Below are 15,587 nucleotides of genomic sequence, written 5' to 3' on the forward strand. Positions count from 1 at the left end.
GAGTGTCGTGGTTTAAGCCCAGCCGGTAACAAAGCACCACGCAACTGCTCGTTCGCTCGCTCGCTTGCTCGCTCCACCCCCACCCCGGCCACGGTGGGATGAGGAGAAGATATAAAGGCAGGCTCGTGGGTCGAGATAAGGACAGGGAGGGATCACTCACCACTTATGGTCACAGGCAAAAGACAGGCTCAACCTGGAGAAGAAACAAAATCAATTTAATTTACTACAAATCAAAACAAACCAAGGACATTAGGAAGTAAACCCAAACCCTAGAACACCTTCCCCCCACCCCTCCCTCCTTCCCACCTCAACCCCACTCCCGGTTCTCTCCATCTCCTCCCCCTGGCGGCGCAGAGGAACAGGGGATGGGGGTTGGGGTCAGCTCCCCACACCTTGTCTCTGCCGCTCCCTCCTCCTCAGGGGGAGGACTCCTCACTCGTCCCCTGCTCCACCGTGGGGTCCCTCCCACGGGAGACAGTCCTGCACGAACTTCTCCAACGTGAGTTCTTTCCAGGGGCTGCAGTTCCTCACAAACTTCCCTGGCATGGGTCCTTTCCGCGAGCTGATCTTCAGTCACAAACTGCTCCATCGTGGGCTTTCCCATGGAGTCATGACCATCTTTGGGGGCCTCCGCTCCACCGCTCACCTCCATGGGCTGGGGGGGACAGCCTGCCATCTCACCACGGGCTGCAGGGGCATCCCCTCCTTCTTCACTGACCTGGTATCTGCAGAGGGGTCACATTCCAATCCCCCCACTCACTGCCAGTTCCCCTTCTGAAATGCGTTATCCCAGAGGCGCTACCACTGCCACTGATGGTGATTCAAAGAAATTAACTCAATAGTTTGATTAACTATTAAGTAGGTAATCTTTATTGGCAGCGCTGGATGCAGCGGGGATCGCTCCACCTATCGTGCACACCGTCAGGTCTAATTGTGCAGGTTAAGTACATGTTCTACAGACATATTCACTAGATTTCCGAGAAATGTTATACATATTGATTAGTTTTCTGGGAAACTATTAGCATATGCAAATGTCCTTTACGCAGGCGCATTGAAGGTCTCTGGTGGTCTTCAGGAGTCCTCTGGTGGTCTTCCATAGTCTTCCTCACTTGTCCGCTATTTGACCCTCCTCAGGTGATTCTGCGCAGTATGGTCTTTTACTTATTTTGGTACATCAGTGCTTGTTAGTGCTCTTATTATCTAAGTTTTCATTAGTGGTGTAGAACCATATGGTTAGTTTAAGCTAAATTATCTACAAGGACGAGAACAAAGGCAGGAGTTCTTCTCTTTTCTGGCCCTATCTATTCAAGCAAGGCCTCTACTTGTGCCTTCTCGACAAGATTGTAAGTTCATCAAACATTTAATTAAGTTTTGTGATTGTTCATGGTTCCTTCTTGCTCATCACTCCCAAGTACCAGTCTCTGACAGGCTTAATCCTTGACAAACACCAGTCTTTGGTATGTAAAGTTACAGAGAGACAATCATTAAGCAATTAGCAGTTCCTTCTCTATATCAATCCTCCTTTTCTTTAAACCTTTGCAAATTCTTTTGCAAGTATAGGATTCCACTACTTCCGAGAGACCGTGTAAAATATTTTCCAGTTTCTACTTGATGTCTGATTTTATTTCGTTTCCAACTTTCGTAATTTTCTACCATGCCCTGACAACACCACACAAAACACTTAAGCATAATGCAGACCATCATTCCTAAACTCATTAAAATTATAACCACAATAAAAATTTGCTTTAGCCACCCGAAATTTGGCAGCCAGGATGTTAGTTTGTCCCACAATTCTCTAAATCCCCATGAGAGGTCATCGTTTGTTATTTCATGTAGTATTTTGGTCTGTTTCCAAATTTCTTCTAAGTTGGTGGAGATTCTTCCACTTTGATCTATATACATGCAACAACTTGTATTTATAACTGTACATACTCCACCCTGAGAGGTCAATAATAGATCTAATGCCATTCTGTTTTGTTGTACAATTTTAGATAAACTGGATATTTCTAATTGTTGGGCTCTTATTGCATCAGTTGTTCTATTCTCAAGGTTTTCTATTACTGCCAAAATGTTAACTATGTCTTTTTCTAACTCGCTCACTCCCAACCATGGAAGAAACCATCGGACAAAAGTATGAAAGGCAGTAGGCCTCCTTACTAAAGGATTCTCAACATCTTGTCTAATCTTTCGAAAGTGTGTTCGCACCCATCCTTTTGGTGGAGAACTGTGTATAGTCATATTTGGAACCACTGCTCCCAAAGTACATGTTCCCATCCAATTCTTTGGTAAAACCTTCCAGGCAGTGTCATTGCATAGCCAGTACCATCCTTTTCCTTCTGGCACTGGCCATGCTGTAGTATTAACAGAAGTTGAAGTTCCAATATCTATAGTTTTGTTACAAACTGTATGATTCCCTACATACGTCCCATTAACACAGTCACTTTTTCCAAGTCCTTTAGGTGGATTACATCTCTGTACACATGTACAATAAGGCTCCTGGGCCTCAGGACTAGTTATTTCTAACTTCTGGACTCCGTCATTGTCAGTATACCATGTGGTACTTTCCCAAAGAGTGGCCCAGGAGTGATTACTTGGTATTGGAATACCAATCAGCAAGATCCCTTTTCCACCATGTTCTGGCATGTGAGTACATATCCAACAGTCAGTTCTGTTCAGGATTTGGGAAACATTTTGTGTCAAGGAAAAATGTGAGTTCAAGTTCCATCGAGCTTCATTTGAACTGAGTAATAACTCTGTTACCATCATGATCTGGAGAATCGCAGACCTGTGGGTCCTGTAGGGATGACCGTCCATGGCCTCTCAGGTGCTCTCTTTACTCTTGAATAGTGGATCCAGGCCGGCTGTTCCTTGATCTTAATGGCAGAGAAGGTCGTCAGCAACACTTGATAGGGTCCGTCCCATTTCTCCTCCAGAGGTTGTCCTGAAAAAATCTTTACATATATGTCCTGGTTTCAGCTGGGATAGAGTTAACTGTCTTCCTAGTAGCTGGTACAGTGCTATGTTTTGAGTTCAGTATGTGAAGAATGCTGATAACACTGATGTTTTCAGTTGTTGCTCAGTAGTGTTTAGACTATAGTCAAGGATTTTTCAGCTTCTCATGCCCAGCCAGGGCACCTCACCCAAACTGGCCAACGGTGTATTCCATACCATGGGACGTCCCATCTAGTTTAGGAACTGGGAAGGGGGGGGGACAGGGAATCGCCGCTCGGGGACTGGCTGGGTGTCGATCAGTGGGTGGTGAGCAATTGCCCTGCGCATCATTTGTACATTCCAATCCTTTTATTACTACTGCTGTCATTTTATTAGTGTTATCATTATCATTATTAGTTTCTTCTTTTCCGTTCTATTAAACCATTCTTATCTCAACCCAGGAGTTTTACGTCTTTTCCTGATTTTCTCCCCCATCCCACTGGGTGGGGGGAGTGAGTGAGCGGCTGCGTGGTGCTTAGTTGCTGGCTGCGGTTAAACCACGACAGTCCTTTTGGCGCCCAACGTGGGGCACGAAGGGTTGAGATAACGACAAACCTGACGAGAGCTTGTTAAAACAAATTTGTTTTAAGTGTTCATTATGTTGATTTACGTATTTTTCGAGTTGTTGCTCTGGTTTTTAAGGCTCTGTTATGTATCACCTCGCTTGCTGTATGTAGTTCCTCTTCTACTGCTTATCATCCGTGGGAGGTGGATTAAGGTTTTCGCTTTGATGTATGGTATAACTCTGGTTTATGGTATGATAAAGTCATCGGCTGTGGGATTAATCCGGTATTTGCATTTAGCATTGTCACCTTTATACTGTGGGAGCCATCTGTGGGAAACTATTAATAATTATACCATTTACCTTTCCTCCATGGAAAACCAGTCTGTGGGTGGGGTACCTTTCTTCCCCTCTCCTTTCTCCTTCAGTCCAGTTACAATGGTGTTTGAGAATTTTGAAAAATTTGAATACTCCTGGAATGTTGGGACTAGCACGGTCCTAGCCCTACTGCTAGGAATTAGCATACTTCTGAATGTGGTTCAGCTCTCGTTTAAGGTTAAACAACTATTTAAGAAGATCACCCAGAGATGTGCCCCAAGGCTGGATAATTATGAGTGGCAGGGTGTGTGGGGTAGCATGGGCAAGTACCTAGGAAAGTGGGCACCTCCAATGTTTTGGAAATTCACCCCTGAACAAGTGCAGGATCCGGAAGAGCTAGTAAAATATTTGGAAGAGGTATGCTGTCACCCCGGCAGCTCCAGAGAGATACAAATCACTGCAACGTGCTGGGGCCTGGCCCATGCCTATCGAGCCCTGTTCAACACCACTCAGTACCCTCAAGGGGAAGAGAAAGTCTCTGGACCTAACAACAAAACGATGAGCACTGCAGCCACCCAAACCTTGGCAATGGGCGCTGCGGCCCCTCCAGCCCCGGCAAGGAGCATTGCAGGCACCCAGACCTTGGTGACAGGCACCGTGACCCCTCCAGCCCCGGCGACGAGAACTCGGGCTACCCAAACCTCAACAACAGGCACTGCAGCCCCTCCAGCCCCAGCAATGAGCACAGCAGCTACCCAAACCTCGGCGACGGGCACTGCGGTCCCTCCAGCCCCAGCGACGAGTACTGCTGCTACCCAAACCTCGGCGACAGACACTGCGGTCATCCAAAACCCGGTGAGGGATACTGCAACTGAACCAGTGGACCAACCTGCACCAGCATCAGTTGCCCCCGTACAGAAAAAGAAATATACAAAAAAATCAGTTTGCTTAGCAAAGGATGAAGATGAACCAGGGTCATCACGGGAACCGGAGGAAGAGGCAGAACCAGAGGTAATAACCCGGTCCCTATCCTTGAGTGAGCTGCAGGATTTGCGAAAAGACTTTGGCCGCCGTATAGGTGAGCATATTATCACCTGGCTCCTCCGATGCTGGGACAATGGGGCTAATAGCTTGGAATTAGAAGGTAGGGAAGCCAAGCAGCTGGGATCGCTTGCCAGGGAAGGTGGCATTGACAAGGCAATTGGAAGAGGGACACAAGCCATCAGCCTCTGGAGGCGACTCCTGTCAAGTGTGAAGGAAAGGTACCCCTTTAAGGAAGACGTTATATGTCAATCAAGCAAGTGGACCACCATGGAAAAAGGTACCCAATATCTGAGGGAATTAGCTGTGCTAGAGACAATTCATCATGACCCGGACAACCCACAATTACCCAAAGATCCAGATGAAGTCCAATGCACACGACCCATGTGGCGGAAGTTTGTACAGAGCGCACCATCGTCCTATGCCAACGCATTGGCAATAATGGCCTGGAAGGATGAAGAGGCACCGACAGTGGAGGAAGTGGCTCGCCAACTCCATCAATACGAAGAAAATCTCTCCTCCTCCCTACAAGCCTGCATTGCAGCTGTGGAGAAGCTGTCTGAGGATTTCCAGCAATTCAAAGAGGATATGTCCTACTCCACACGTGTAAGGACCAATGTCTCAGCTATTAGGAGTGAGCGTTCCTCTGCCCAAGAGAGAGAATATAGAAGGTACACACCGCGAGGTGCCCTGTGGTTTTACCTATGTGATCAGGGAGAGGACATGAGGAAATGGGACGGAAAACCTACCTCGGTCCTAAATGCACGGGTATGTGAGCTGCGAGGAAAAACCACCACAAAAGGGGATTCTACCAGGAAAAATGCTGCTCCAGTTTCCAAACAGAGTAGAAGGGCTGATTTTATTTCCGATCCTCTTGAAGAGACCTCTGAGCCAATTTTACGAGAAGTGAATACTGAATACTCTGACCGGAATTAGAGGGGCCCTGCCTCCAGCCAGGTGGAGGAAAGGGATAACCGGGTCTATTGGACTGTGTGGATTCGATGGCCTGGCACGTCAGACCCACAGGAGTATAAGGCTCTAGTAGATACTGGCGCACAGTGCACTCTAATGCCATCAAGTTATAAAGGGACAGAACCCATTTGTATTTCTGGTGTGACAGGAGGATCCCAAGAGTTAACTGTATTGGAAGCTGAAGTAAGCCTAACTGGAAATGAATGGCAGAAACACCCCATTGTGACTGGTCTAGAGGCTCCGTGTATCCTTGGCATAGACTACCTCAGGAGGGGGTATTTTAAGGACCCGAAGGGGTATCGATGGGCTTTTGGTATAGCTGCCTTGGAGATGGAGGGCACCGAACAGCTGTCTACCCTGCCTGGTCTCTCTCAAGACCCTTCGATCGTGGGATTGCTTTTGCTCAAGGGCCTGGGTGCACTTGGTGGGTGATGCGAAAAGACGGAGAAGTCCGATGTGTGCCTCAAGGGGATTTGACTTTAGGTGAAAATAGCCAGAATTAAACTGTATGATATTAGTTGCTATATAACCCTGCTACTGTATGTTATCTTTACTATAATTGTTATATGCTATATCCATAGTACTATGGTAAGAATCACTTGGATCAAGCAAGAAAGAACTGTGATAAAACTGAGCAAAGCGCCGTAGAGGTGGAACCAGAACTGACTCCAGCATGCAACAATCCAACGGTGCACACCATCCTCCTACTGTGTCAAATGTCATCTGCTCATCACACCGTACTGAAGCCCAATTCTGCTCTACCGACTGAGAGGACTTTGCACCATCCCTTCCGCCCAGACAGACTGGTATGACAGATGGAGCCCAGAGTCGGAAACTAAATGAACTCTACAAACATTTTATGAACATAACCCATGAACTAAAGAACTGATATCTCTGTGTGTATATACTTTTATATATATATATATCATTGTTCATATGTCTCAAAGAGATGGAAAGGTGGTGATGATTGATCAGAATGTAACTAAAGGTATGGAAACTGAGCATGACGTCAATGGTATAGAATAAGGGGTGGATACTGTCCTGGTTTCAGCTGGGATAGAATTAACTGTCTTCCTAGTAGCTGGTACAGTGCTATGTTTTGAGTTCAGTATGCGAAGAATGTTGATAACACTGATGTTTTCAGTTGTTGCTCAGCAGTGTTTAGACTATAGTCAAGGATTTTTCAGCTTCTCATGCCCAGCCAGGGCACCTCACCCAAACTGGCCAATGGTGTATTCCATACCATGGGACGTCCCATCTAGTTTAGGAACTGGGAAGGGGGGGGGCGGGGATTTCGCCGCTCGGGGACTAGCTGGGTGTCGGTCAGCGGGTGGTGAGCAATTGCCCTGCGCATCATTTGTACATTCCAATCCTTTTATTACTACTGCTGTCATTTTATTAGTGTTGTCATTATCATTATTAGTTTCTTCTTTTCTGTTCTATTAAACCGTTCTTATCTCAACCCAGGAGTTTTACTTCTTTTCCTGATTTTCTCCCCCATCCCACTGGGTGGGGGGGGAGTGAGTGAGCGGCTGCGTGGTGCTTAGTTGCTGGCTGGGGTTAAACCACGACAATATACATAATCACCTGGTTTAAAGGGATGGATTGGTTGATCTAACCCTCTAGCCCTGGTTCCTAAAACTTGTTTATTTATATTTTCCAACTGCTTCTGGAGGGATACCATGTAGTCACACAAATACCCTGCACCCAGTTGGGTTAAATCTTCTCCTGTAAATTGAAATTGATATGGTCTCCCATACAATATTTCAAAGGGACTTAAATTTTCCTTTGTTTTTGGTTTCACTCTCATTCTAAGCAATGCCAGGGGAAGAGATTGGGGCCAAGTTAGATTAGTCTCTTGACCAATTTTTGCTATTTGTTGCTTAATTAAAGGATTCATCTTTTCAACTTGCCCACTTGCTTGAGGTCTATATGGGGTATGTAACTGCCAGTCTATCTTCAAAGTTTTGCTCACCTGCTGTACTACTTTGGCACAAAAATGAGAACCTCGAACGAAAGATATTGTTGCTGGAATTCCGAAAGGAGGAATGATTTCATTCAACAATATCTTAGTTACTTCTCTTGCTTTGTTTGTTCTGCAGGGGTAAGCCTCTGGCCAGCCTGAAAATGTGTCAGTCATGACTAACAAGTATTGGTACCCCCCTTTTCTTGGGAGCTCCGAAAAATCAATTTGCCACTGTTGTCCTGGATAATTTCCTTTGCCAATTATCCCCAACTTTACTTTATTTGCCACATTAGGGTTATTATGTAAACAAATTTCACACTGTTGAGATATTTGTTTCACCATTGTGTACAGATTGCGTCCTATTAATTTCTGATTTAAGTTTTTGTACAGGGCATCCGCTCCCCAATGCGTCTTATTATGTTCAATTAAAACTGTTGTCCATATTAAATTGGATGGTATTACTATACGATTATCTGCTAAATGAACCCATCCATCTGACTCTACCATCCAGATCTTCAATTAATTTTAGGTCTTCCTTTGAATAATTTGGTTTCTGATTTCTACTTACAGTTTGGATTTTACCGTCTGGTATTAAGGATAATGTTTCTGCTTCCACTTCTTCCGCCACCCGCCTAGCCTCATAATCTGCTAGTCGATTTCCAATTTCTGAATCTGTGTTTCCTTTTTGGTGTCCTCGACAATGCATGATAGCTACCTTTTCTGGTTGCTTCACGGCTTCTAATAGTTTTAAGATTTCTTCTGCATGTTTTATTTGCTTTCCTTGAGCAGTTAGCAATCCTCGTTCCTTCCAAATTGCACCGTGAGCGTGAACTACTCCAAATGCATATTTAGAATCTGTCCAAATGTTTATCTTTTTCCCTTTTGCCAATTCCAATGCTCTGGTAAGGGCAATTATCTCCGCCTTTTGGGCTGAAGTTCCAGAAGGCAATGACTTAGATTCGATTACCTGTTGGGTGGTTGTGATTGTGTATCCTGCTTTACGTTGTCCCTGTTTTATAAAACTACTCCCGTCAGTATACCAGGAGTTTTCAGCATCCTCCAGAGGTTCTTCTTTGAGGTCTGGTTGACTGGAATATATAGCTTCTACTGTTTCTATGCAGTCATGTGTCACTGGTCCATCCAAAGTTCCACTAAGAAAAGAGGCTGTCATTCCCAGAAAGGTCTGCAGCTCTTTTACCATTTGGGGCTCCGGGGCTTGGCAAATGGCTTCTTTTCGCTCAGTCCCGAGCTCCCGTTGTCCTCCCGAGATTTCAAGTCCCAGGTAGGTCACACGCTGTCAAACCAGCTGGGCCTTCTGTTGAGAGACTCGATATCCACTTAAACCCAAAAAATTAAGAAGATTCACAGTCCATCAAATACAGCTTTCCCTGATTTCAGTAGCTATTAAGAGATCATCCACATATTGTAACAAGATTCCTTCATTGTCTGGAGGTACCCAAGTTTCAAGCTCTTTCGCCAATTGATTTCCAAAGATAGTGGGGCTATTCTAAAGCCTTGAGGTAATACTGTCCATGTTAGCTGAGTTCTTCTCCCGGACTCAGGATTCTCCCATTCAAAAGCAAACAAATTCTGACTTTCTGTGGCTAAGGTCAGGCAGAAGAAGGCATCCTTCAAATCCAGCACGGTAAACCAAACTTGGTTATCTTTTAGTTTTGTTAACAAAGTATATGGATTCACGACTACTGGATGTATATCCTCAGTAATCTTATTTATGGCTCTCGGATCTTGGACTAGCCTATAGCTTTTCCCGTCTGCCTTTTTAATTGGTAGTATAGGTGTATTATATTCTGATTCACACTCAATCAATATTCCATATTGTAGAAACTTGTCAATTATTTCCTTGATCCCCTTCCTATCATCTAATTTCAAGGGACATTGCTTAAATTTGACAGGTTCTTCTCCTGGTCTCAGCTTAATTACTATAGGGGCTGCATTTTTAGCTTTTCCTGGAACCTCAGAGGCCCAGACTCCAGGATATACTTGGTCAACAATTTCTGGAGGTACTTCAAATTTTGGTTTAGCTTGTATTAATGTCAAGCTTAAAATGTTAATTAGCTGGCCTTCCTTGATTTTTAATTCAATTTTTCCTTTTTCAAAACCAATTTCTGCTTCCAATTGTTCTAGCAAATCATGGCCTAACAAGGATTTTGGAGATCCGGGCAAATACAGAAATTTATGTATTCCTATTTGTTTACCCAATTTATATTTAAGCGGTTTTAGGAAACAAGCCTTTTTCTGCTGGCCAGTAGCTCCCACTACAGTCACAAACTCTTCATCCTAAGGTATCAACCTTTGATTTAACACTGAATAGGACGCTCCTGTATCTACAAGAAAATCCACCTCTTGTTCTATTTTCCCTAGCTTAACTTTAACCAGTGGATCCGCTAGGGTGGATTCCCCCCATCCCCCTCATTAACCAGAGGTAACATTGGCTAGGACAGCTTGTGCTCCACTTAGCTTAGGACATTGTCCTTTCCAATGGCCTATTTCTTTACAATAAGCACATTGGTCCGATCTTAGGGGCTGGCGTGAGCCTCCCCTCGTTCCAGTTCCCCGACCTCTCCCACGAAGGGAGTTGTCCTGCTTTCCCAGCGCAGCTACAGTAGCCGCAGCAATAGCTTTTCCCATTTTTCATCTCTCACCCCCTTCTCTGTTCCAATACGTTCTTCAAGCTTCCTCTATCAATTTTTCTAAGTCCCTTATCTCAGGCTCTTTCAGTTTCTGAAGCTTTCGCCTTATGTCTTCTGAAGATTGTCCTAAAAACAAAGAGACTAACTGTTGTTTTCCCATTTCAGATAAGGGATCTAATGTAGTAAATTTCTGCATAGCTACTCTTAACCGATCAAGAAACTCTGTGGGAGTTTCAGTCTGACCTTGTTTTACTGCATGAAGACTTGACCAGTTAACTGCTTTTGGTATCGCATTTTCAATACCAATTTTTATCCATTCTTGATATTTTTTCAACAATCGGTGATCATGGTCATCATTAGGGTCCCAATTGGGGTCTGTTCTCGGTACGTGATTATCTACCGTACCGGGTAAAACCCCAGCAGTTATTTGAATTTGGACCTGAGTCCGAGCATTCTTTATTATTAATTGCTTTTCAGTTTCGGTTAAGGCATCTAACATCAAATCGATGTCTTTCCAATCTGGATCTTGATTTTTAACAATTAACTCAAATCTTTTAGCAACTCCCTCAGGATCATCCCGATATCCTTTTACCATTTCCCTCCATGAATCTAAATCATTCATCGTAAATGGCACTTTAATCCTCGTAGGACCAGTAGCTCCTATTGCCTGTCTTAAGGGAACCTGGATTATTGGACCGACCTTACTCCGGGTGCGAGCTGTAATAGGAGTAAAACCTAAATCTTTCATGCTCGTACCTTCAGGTTCTTTCGCACCCGTATCATCAGTAAAATTACCTTCTACGGGTGTTGGAGGTAGTAAGGGTGGTGAAAAAACAAAATCTTCTATTCTTTCCTCAGTTTCCTTTAATTTTACACATCTTTGTCCTATACTACATGCCGAACAACATCTCTTCATCTTCCCTGTAGTTCTTTTCTGCTCCTTTTCCATTGCTAACACAAGAGGGTCTTGTGGGGCCAAATTAATGCCACATTCTTTCTGCCACTCTGAATGATTTCTTAAAGCGAAAAACATATCTGCGTACATCACCTCATTCCATTTTCCTTCTCATCTCAAAACCAACATCAATTGTAACAAAGTGTTATAATTCAATGTCCCATTAAAGGGCCATTTTTCATCACCGTCTAACTTATATAAAGGCCACTACTGATTGCAATATTGTATTAAAGTTTTCTTATCCACACTTCCACCTGGCGGTCCCCCTGTCTCCTTCCAGTGATCCAAAATACAGCCTAAGGGCCTCTTTTTCAATATTCCACCACTTTGTTTACCTCCCATATTACTCGTTTATATTTTTACCTTTCCAACCACAAACAATCTCAACTGTATATGTAGCCCGTTCCCTCTTGTCCCAGGGAGTCCAAACCCGACACTCAGAGCATTCAATATCCCCTCCACAATCTATTTGCAACCTCTGTTTGCACCACACGCATTCCAAGACATATGAGGGCATACACGCATTTCCTGGATGTAAAAGACACCACTCAAATACCCACATTTATGCGATGCACCATACAGGGACTTTCTTACACCAACACCACAAAATTATTAAGATAATCAAGCTCAAACTTACAATTACAACGCTAACATATAAATTCAAGTCCAAATCACCAGTGAGTCACACTTACGTTCGTCTCCGGCTGTACCCCTTGCAGAGTTACAAGACTGCAGATCAGAACTCCACACGCTCCACAGCTGAGCTGCGTCTCATTTACTCAAACATTCAATCCACAGTTTTAATTGTCTTATGTTGTTTAGACCAAAATCCGTAAATGATATCCGTAATTCAGTCCCAATAGCCGTTTACCACATTCAGTAACCAAAAACGTCAAAATCAAATTCAAAACATAAACAAAAGCACATGAGTGGGTACCAAACCTAAAGCACACAAAGTGTACAAAAGCATACAGAGTGTACTGAAACAAAAGCACCCAAACATATACCACACCAAATGTATACCAAGGGTGCTAGCTACCTAGTATACACCATCCTGCATAAGTTTACTTTTGTCTTATGACTTATGGATAGCTTTACAAATGACCGGTCCCAAAAATAAAATAGACATAAAAGATTAAAGAATACCTTTACTCCTTTAGATGGTGTCCTTGTCTGCTCCCGCAGTGATCCGATTGAGGTGAGGAGTCCCTCCGGGAAATCCCTGGGGTACTCTAGGGAGTCCTGTTCTCAGCGGGTCCTGCAGCTGAGCAGAGCAGGTCCCATCTGGGGTGCCAGATTGATTCAAAGAAATTAACCCAATAGTTTGATTAACTATTAAGTAGGTATTCTTTATTGGCAGCACTGGATGCAACGGGGATCGCTCCACCTATCGTGCACACCGTCAGGTCTAATTGTGCAGGTTAAGTACATGTTCTACAGACATATTCACTAGATTTCCGAGAAATGTTATACATATTGATTAGTTTTCTGGGAAACTATTAGCATATGCAAATGTCCTTTACGCAGGCGCATTGAAGGTCTCTGGTGGTCTTCAGGAGTCCTCTGGTGGTCTTCCATAGTCTTCCTCACTTGTCCGCTATTTGACCCTCCTCAGGTGATTCTGCGCAGTATGGTCTTTTACTTATTTTGGTACATCAGTGCTTGTTAGTGCTCTTATTATCTAAGTTTTCATTAGTGGTGTAGAACCATATGGTTAGTTTAAGCTAAATTATCTACAAGGACGAGAACAAAGGCAGGAGTTCTTCTCTTTTCTGGCCCTATCTATTCAAGCAAGGCCTCTACTTGTGCCTTCTCGACAAGATTGTAAGTTCATCAAACATTTAATTAAGTTTTGTGATTGTTCGTGGTTCCTTCTTGCTCATCACTCCCAAGTACCAGTCTCTGACAGGTTTAATCCTTGACAAACACCAGTCTTTGGTATGTAAAGTTACAGAGAGACAATCATTAAGCAATTAGCAGTTCCTTCTCTATATCAATGGGGTCGGCCTGGGCGAGAGGGGGGTCTGACCTGGAGCTGGGGGAGCTTCGAGCAGCTTCTCACAGGAGTCACCCCTGCAGCCCATCCCTCGCTACCAAAAAAACCCTCGCCACACAAACCCACAACAAGGAAACATTGCAGACAGACTGAGGGACTATTTTCTCACCAAAACTGTGGCTTGAGGTTAAGCATCAAGGTTCGTGGGCTCTTTCCCATGGAGTCCTGGGTTCAGCTGGGATAGAGTTAATTTTCACAGGAACCTGGGAGAGGGCACAGCCAGGACAGCTGACCTGAACTAGCCAAGGAGCTGGGCTGGGGGGAAGCTCTTGGTTTTTGGTGGGGGAAGTTGTGGAGCGTCGGGTTCCGGGTGGTGAGCAGTTGCACTGTGCATCACTCGTTTTGTATATTCTTTTATTAGTACCGTTGTAACTTCTCTTTTTGTGTTGTCCCAGTAAATTGTCCTTATCTCAACCCACTAGGTTCTGGGTATTTTTTCTTTTCTCCTTTCTGATTCTTCTCTCCATCCCACCGGAGAGGGGGTGGGGAGGAGTGAGCAAGGGGCTGCGTGGTCCTTTGTTACCAGCTGGGCTGAAACCACGACACATGGCCATTTAAAATCAGCCTCATACTCAGGTTTTGTGCCAACAACGAATGTAGTGGTCCAGTCTAGGTTTGACAATGGCCTCAGCTTCATCAGATGAGCATACCCATCACCTGTTACTGCAGCAGAAACACTTTCCCAGCCTGAGGAAGGTGGTCCTGAATGCCTGAAGACTACCTGTTCGTTTGCTGTATTATAAAACTGCTCCTCATCCAGTGTCATTTTCAGCATGTGACTCTCTGATAGTTTGTTTTGCACGTGAAAGAGGAGCGGTGGGGTTCTGAGGGGTAGCACATACATGACATCTATAAATTCACGCTAGCTTATGCCCATATATTTACCCACGGTTATCTAGCTGCACAAATCAGTACTCCACGTGCAGTTGCCCAACTTGAATTACAGATGTTTTTGTATGTAAGCGCCCAGTCTAATTGAGATGGGGAACCAAAGGAACCTTAGTAGATATAGTAGATATATGAATGTAGATAGGAATTGTTTAATAATTATCTAGCTTATAATGCAGTTAAAGAAGTTTCAATAGAGGTAGACATGGCCCAAGGGGATGAGAAGTGATGTTTAACGTTTGCATTGTTGAGGCTGACTGGGACAGGAGATAGTCCCTGATAAGAAGCAGCAGTGACTCCAAGAACCAGCCAAGACCGACCTTGTGATTTGGACAAATGCCAAGGGACAACGGCGTCTGGGCAGGGACAGAAGGTTAAGAGTTCACCGTGAAGAAGACATACAGCCTTCATCTTCACGACCACCAGATGACCACCATAAGGAGGCACTGCGCAAGTGCAGTTGAGAAGAGACTATGGAAATGACTTCCTAGAGCTAATTTTAATATGAAGCGGGGATAGGTAATGCCTATGTATAGGTGTATTGCAAAACTCTATGTATATGTAACACTTGACTGTATAAATTTAAAGTGAACTGCCAAATCAGGCGCGCACGACTTTGGTGGGACTACCCCTCATGCTGCCCAGTGCTGAATGAACATACCTACTTTACAATCTCACCGATTGTGGAGTCTGTTTTCCGCACGTCATAATGAACTGATACATTTGCTGCAATCAGTTTCAGAAATGCACTCTGAGCGCCAGAATGTTATCTCCTGAAAGCAGAGATGAAGAACCTGTGAGATCAGTGAAGCTTAGTGGCTGTAAACACAGTGGCATAGTCTCTGCCGTACCAGCAGATGGGTGAACTTATGTAAAAATATTCCCCCCAAAATGGTTGATTAGATCTTATTAAATCTGTTGTCACTACAGGAAAGCAGTAGTTCATGCAATGCGATGGGCAAATCACCCTCAGCCTAGCAGTCACAGAACTACATCTGTTAGCTGGGCTGACGTAGGCCACTTATTTTTTCAATTACAACTTTGGATTTTATCAGTTGCAGAACCTGTACTCCAACCAGCTCAAAGAGGAAAGTCAACAGAGGAGCTGGGGGTGCTCAATCCCATAAGGTACCTCAGCCAGTGATCTAAATGCAGAAAAAAAAAATCAAAACAAGTATAATTCTTCATTGAATCTTGTGTTCTGACAAAGAAACTGCAAGGGAAATGTAAAGCATGTTATAATCAAG

General features: G+C 44.2%; 1 protein-coding gene across 1 annotated transcript; it reads right to left on the minus strand.

Annotated features, from left to right (window-relative positions):
- Positions 1-1,512: 1,512 nt before the first annotated feature.
- LOC142031550 (endogenous retrovirus group PABLB member 1 Env polyprotein-like) lies at positions 1,513-2,643 on the minus strand. The gene has a single exon (XM_075029192.1). It carries the CDS (start codon positions 2,641-2,643, stop codon positions 1,513-1,515), a length of 1,131 nt encoding a protein of 376 aa, XP_074885293.1.
- Between the last annotated feature and the right edge of the window lie 12,944 nt (positions 2,644-15,587).

Source organism: Buteo buteo, chromosome 5 (genome assembly GCF_964188355.1).
Source record: "Buteo buteo chromosome 5, bButBut1.hap1.1, whole genome shotgun sequence".
NCBI classification, from domain to species: Eukaryota; Metazoa; Chordata; class Aves; order Accipitriformes; family Accipitridae; genus Buteo; species Buteo buteo.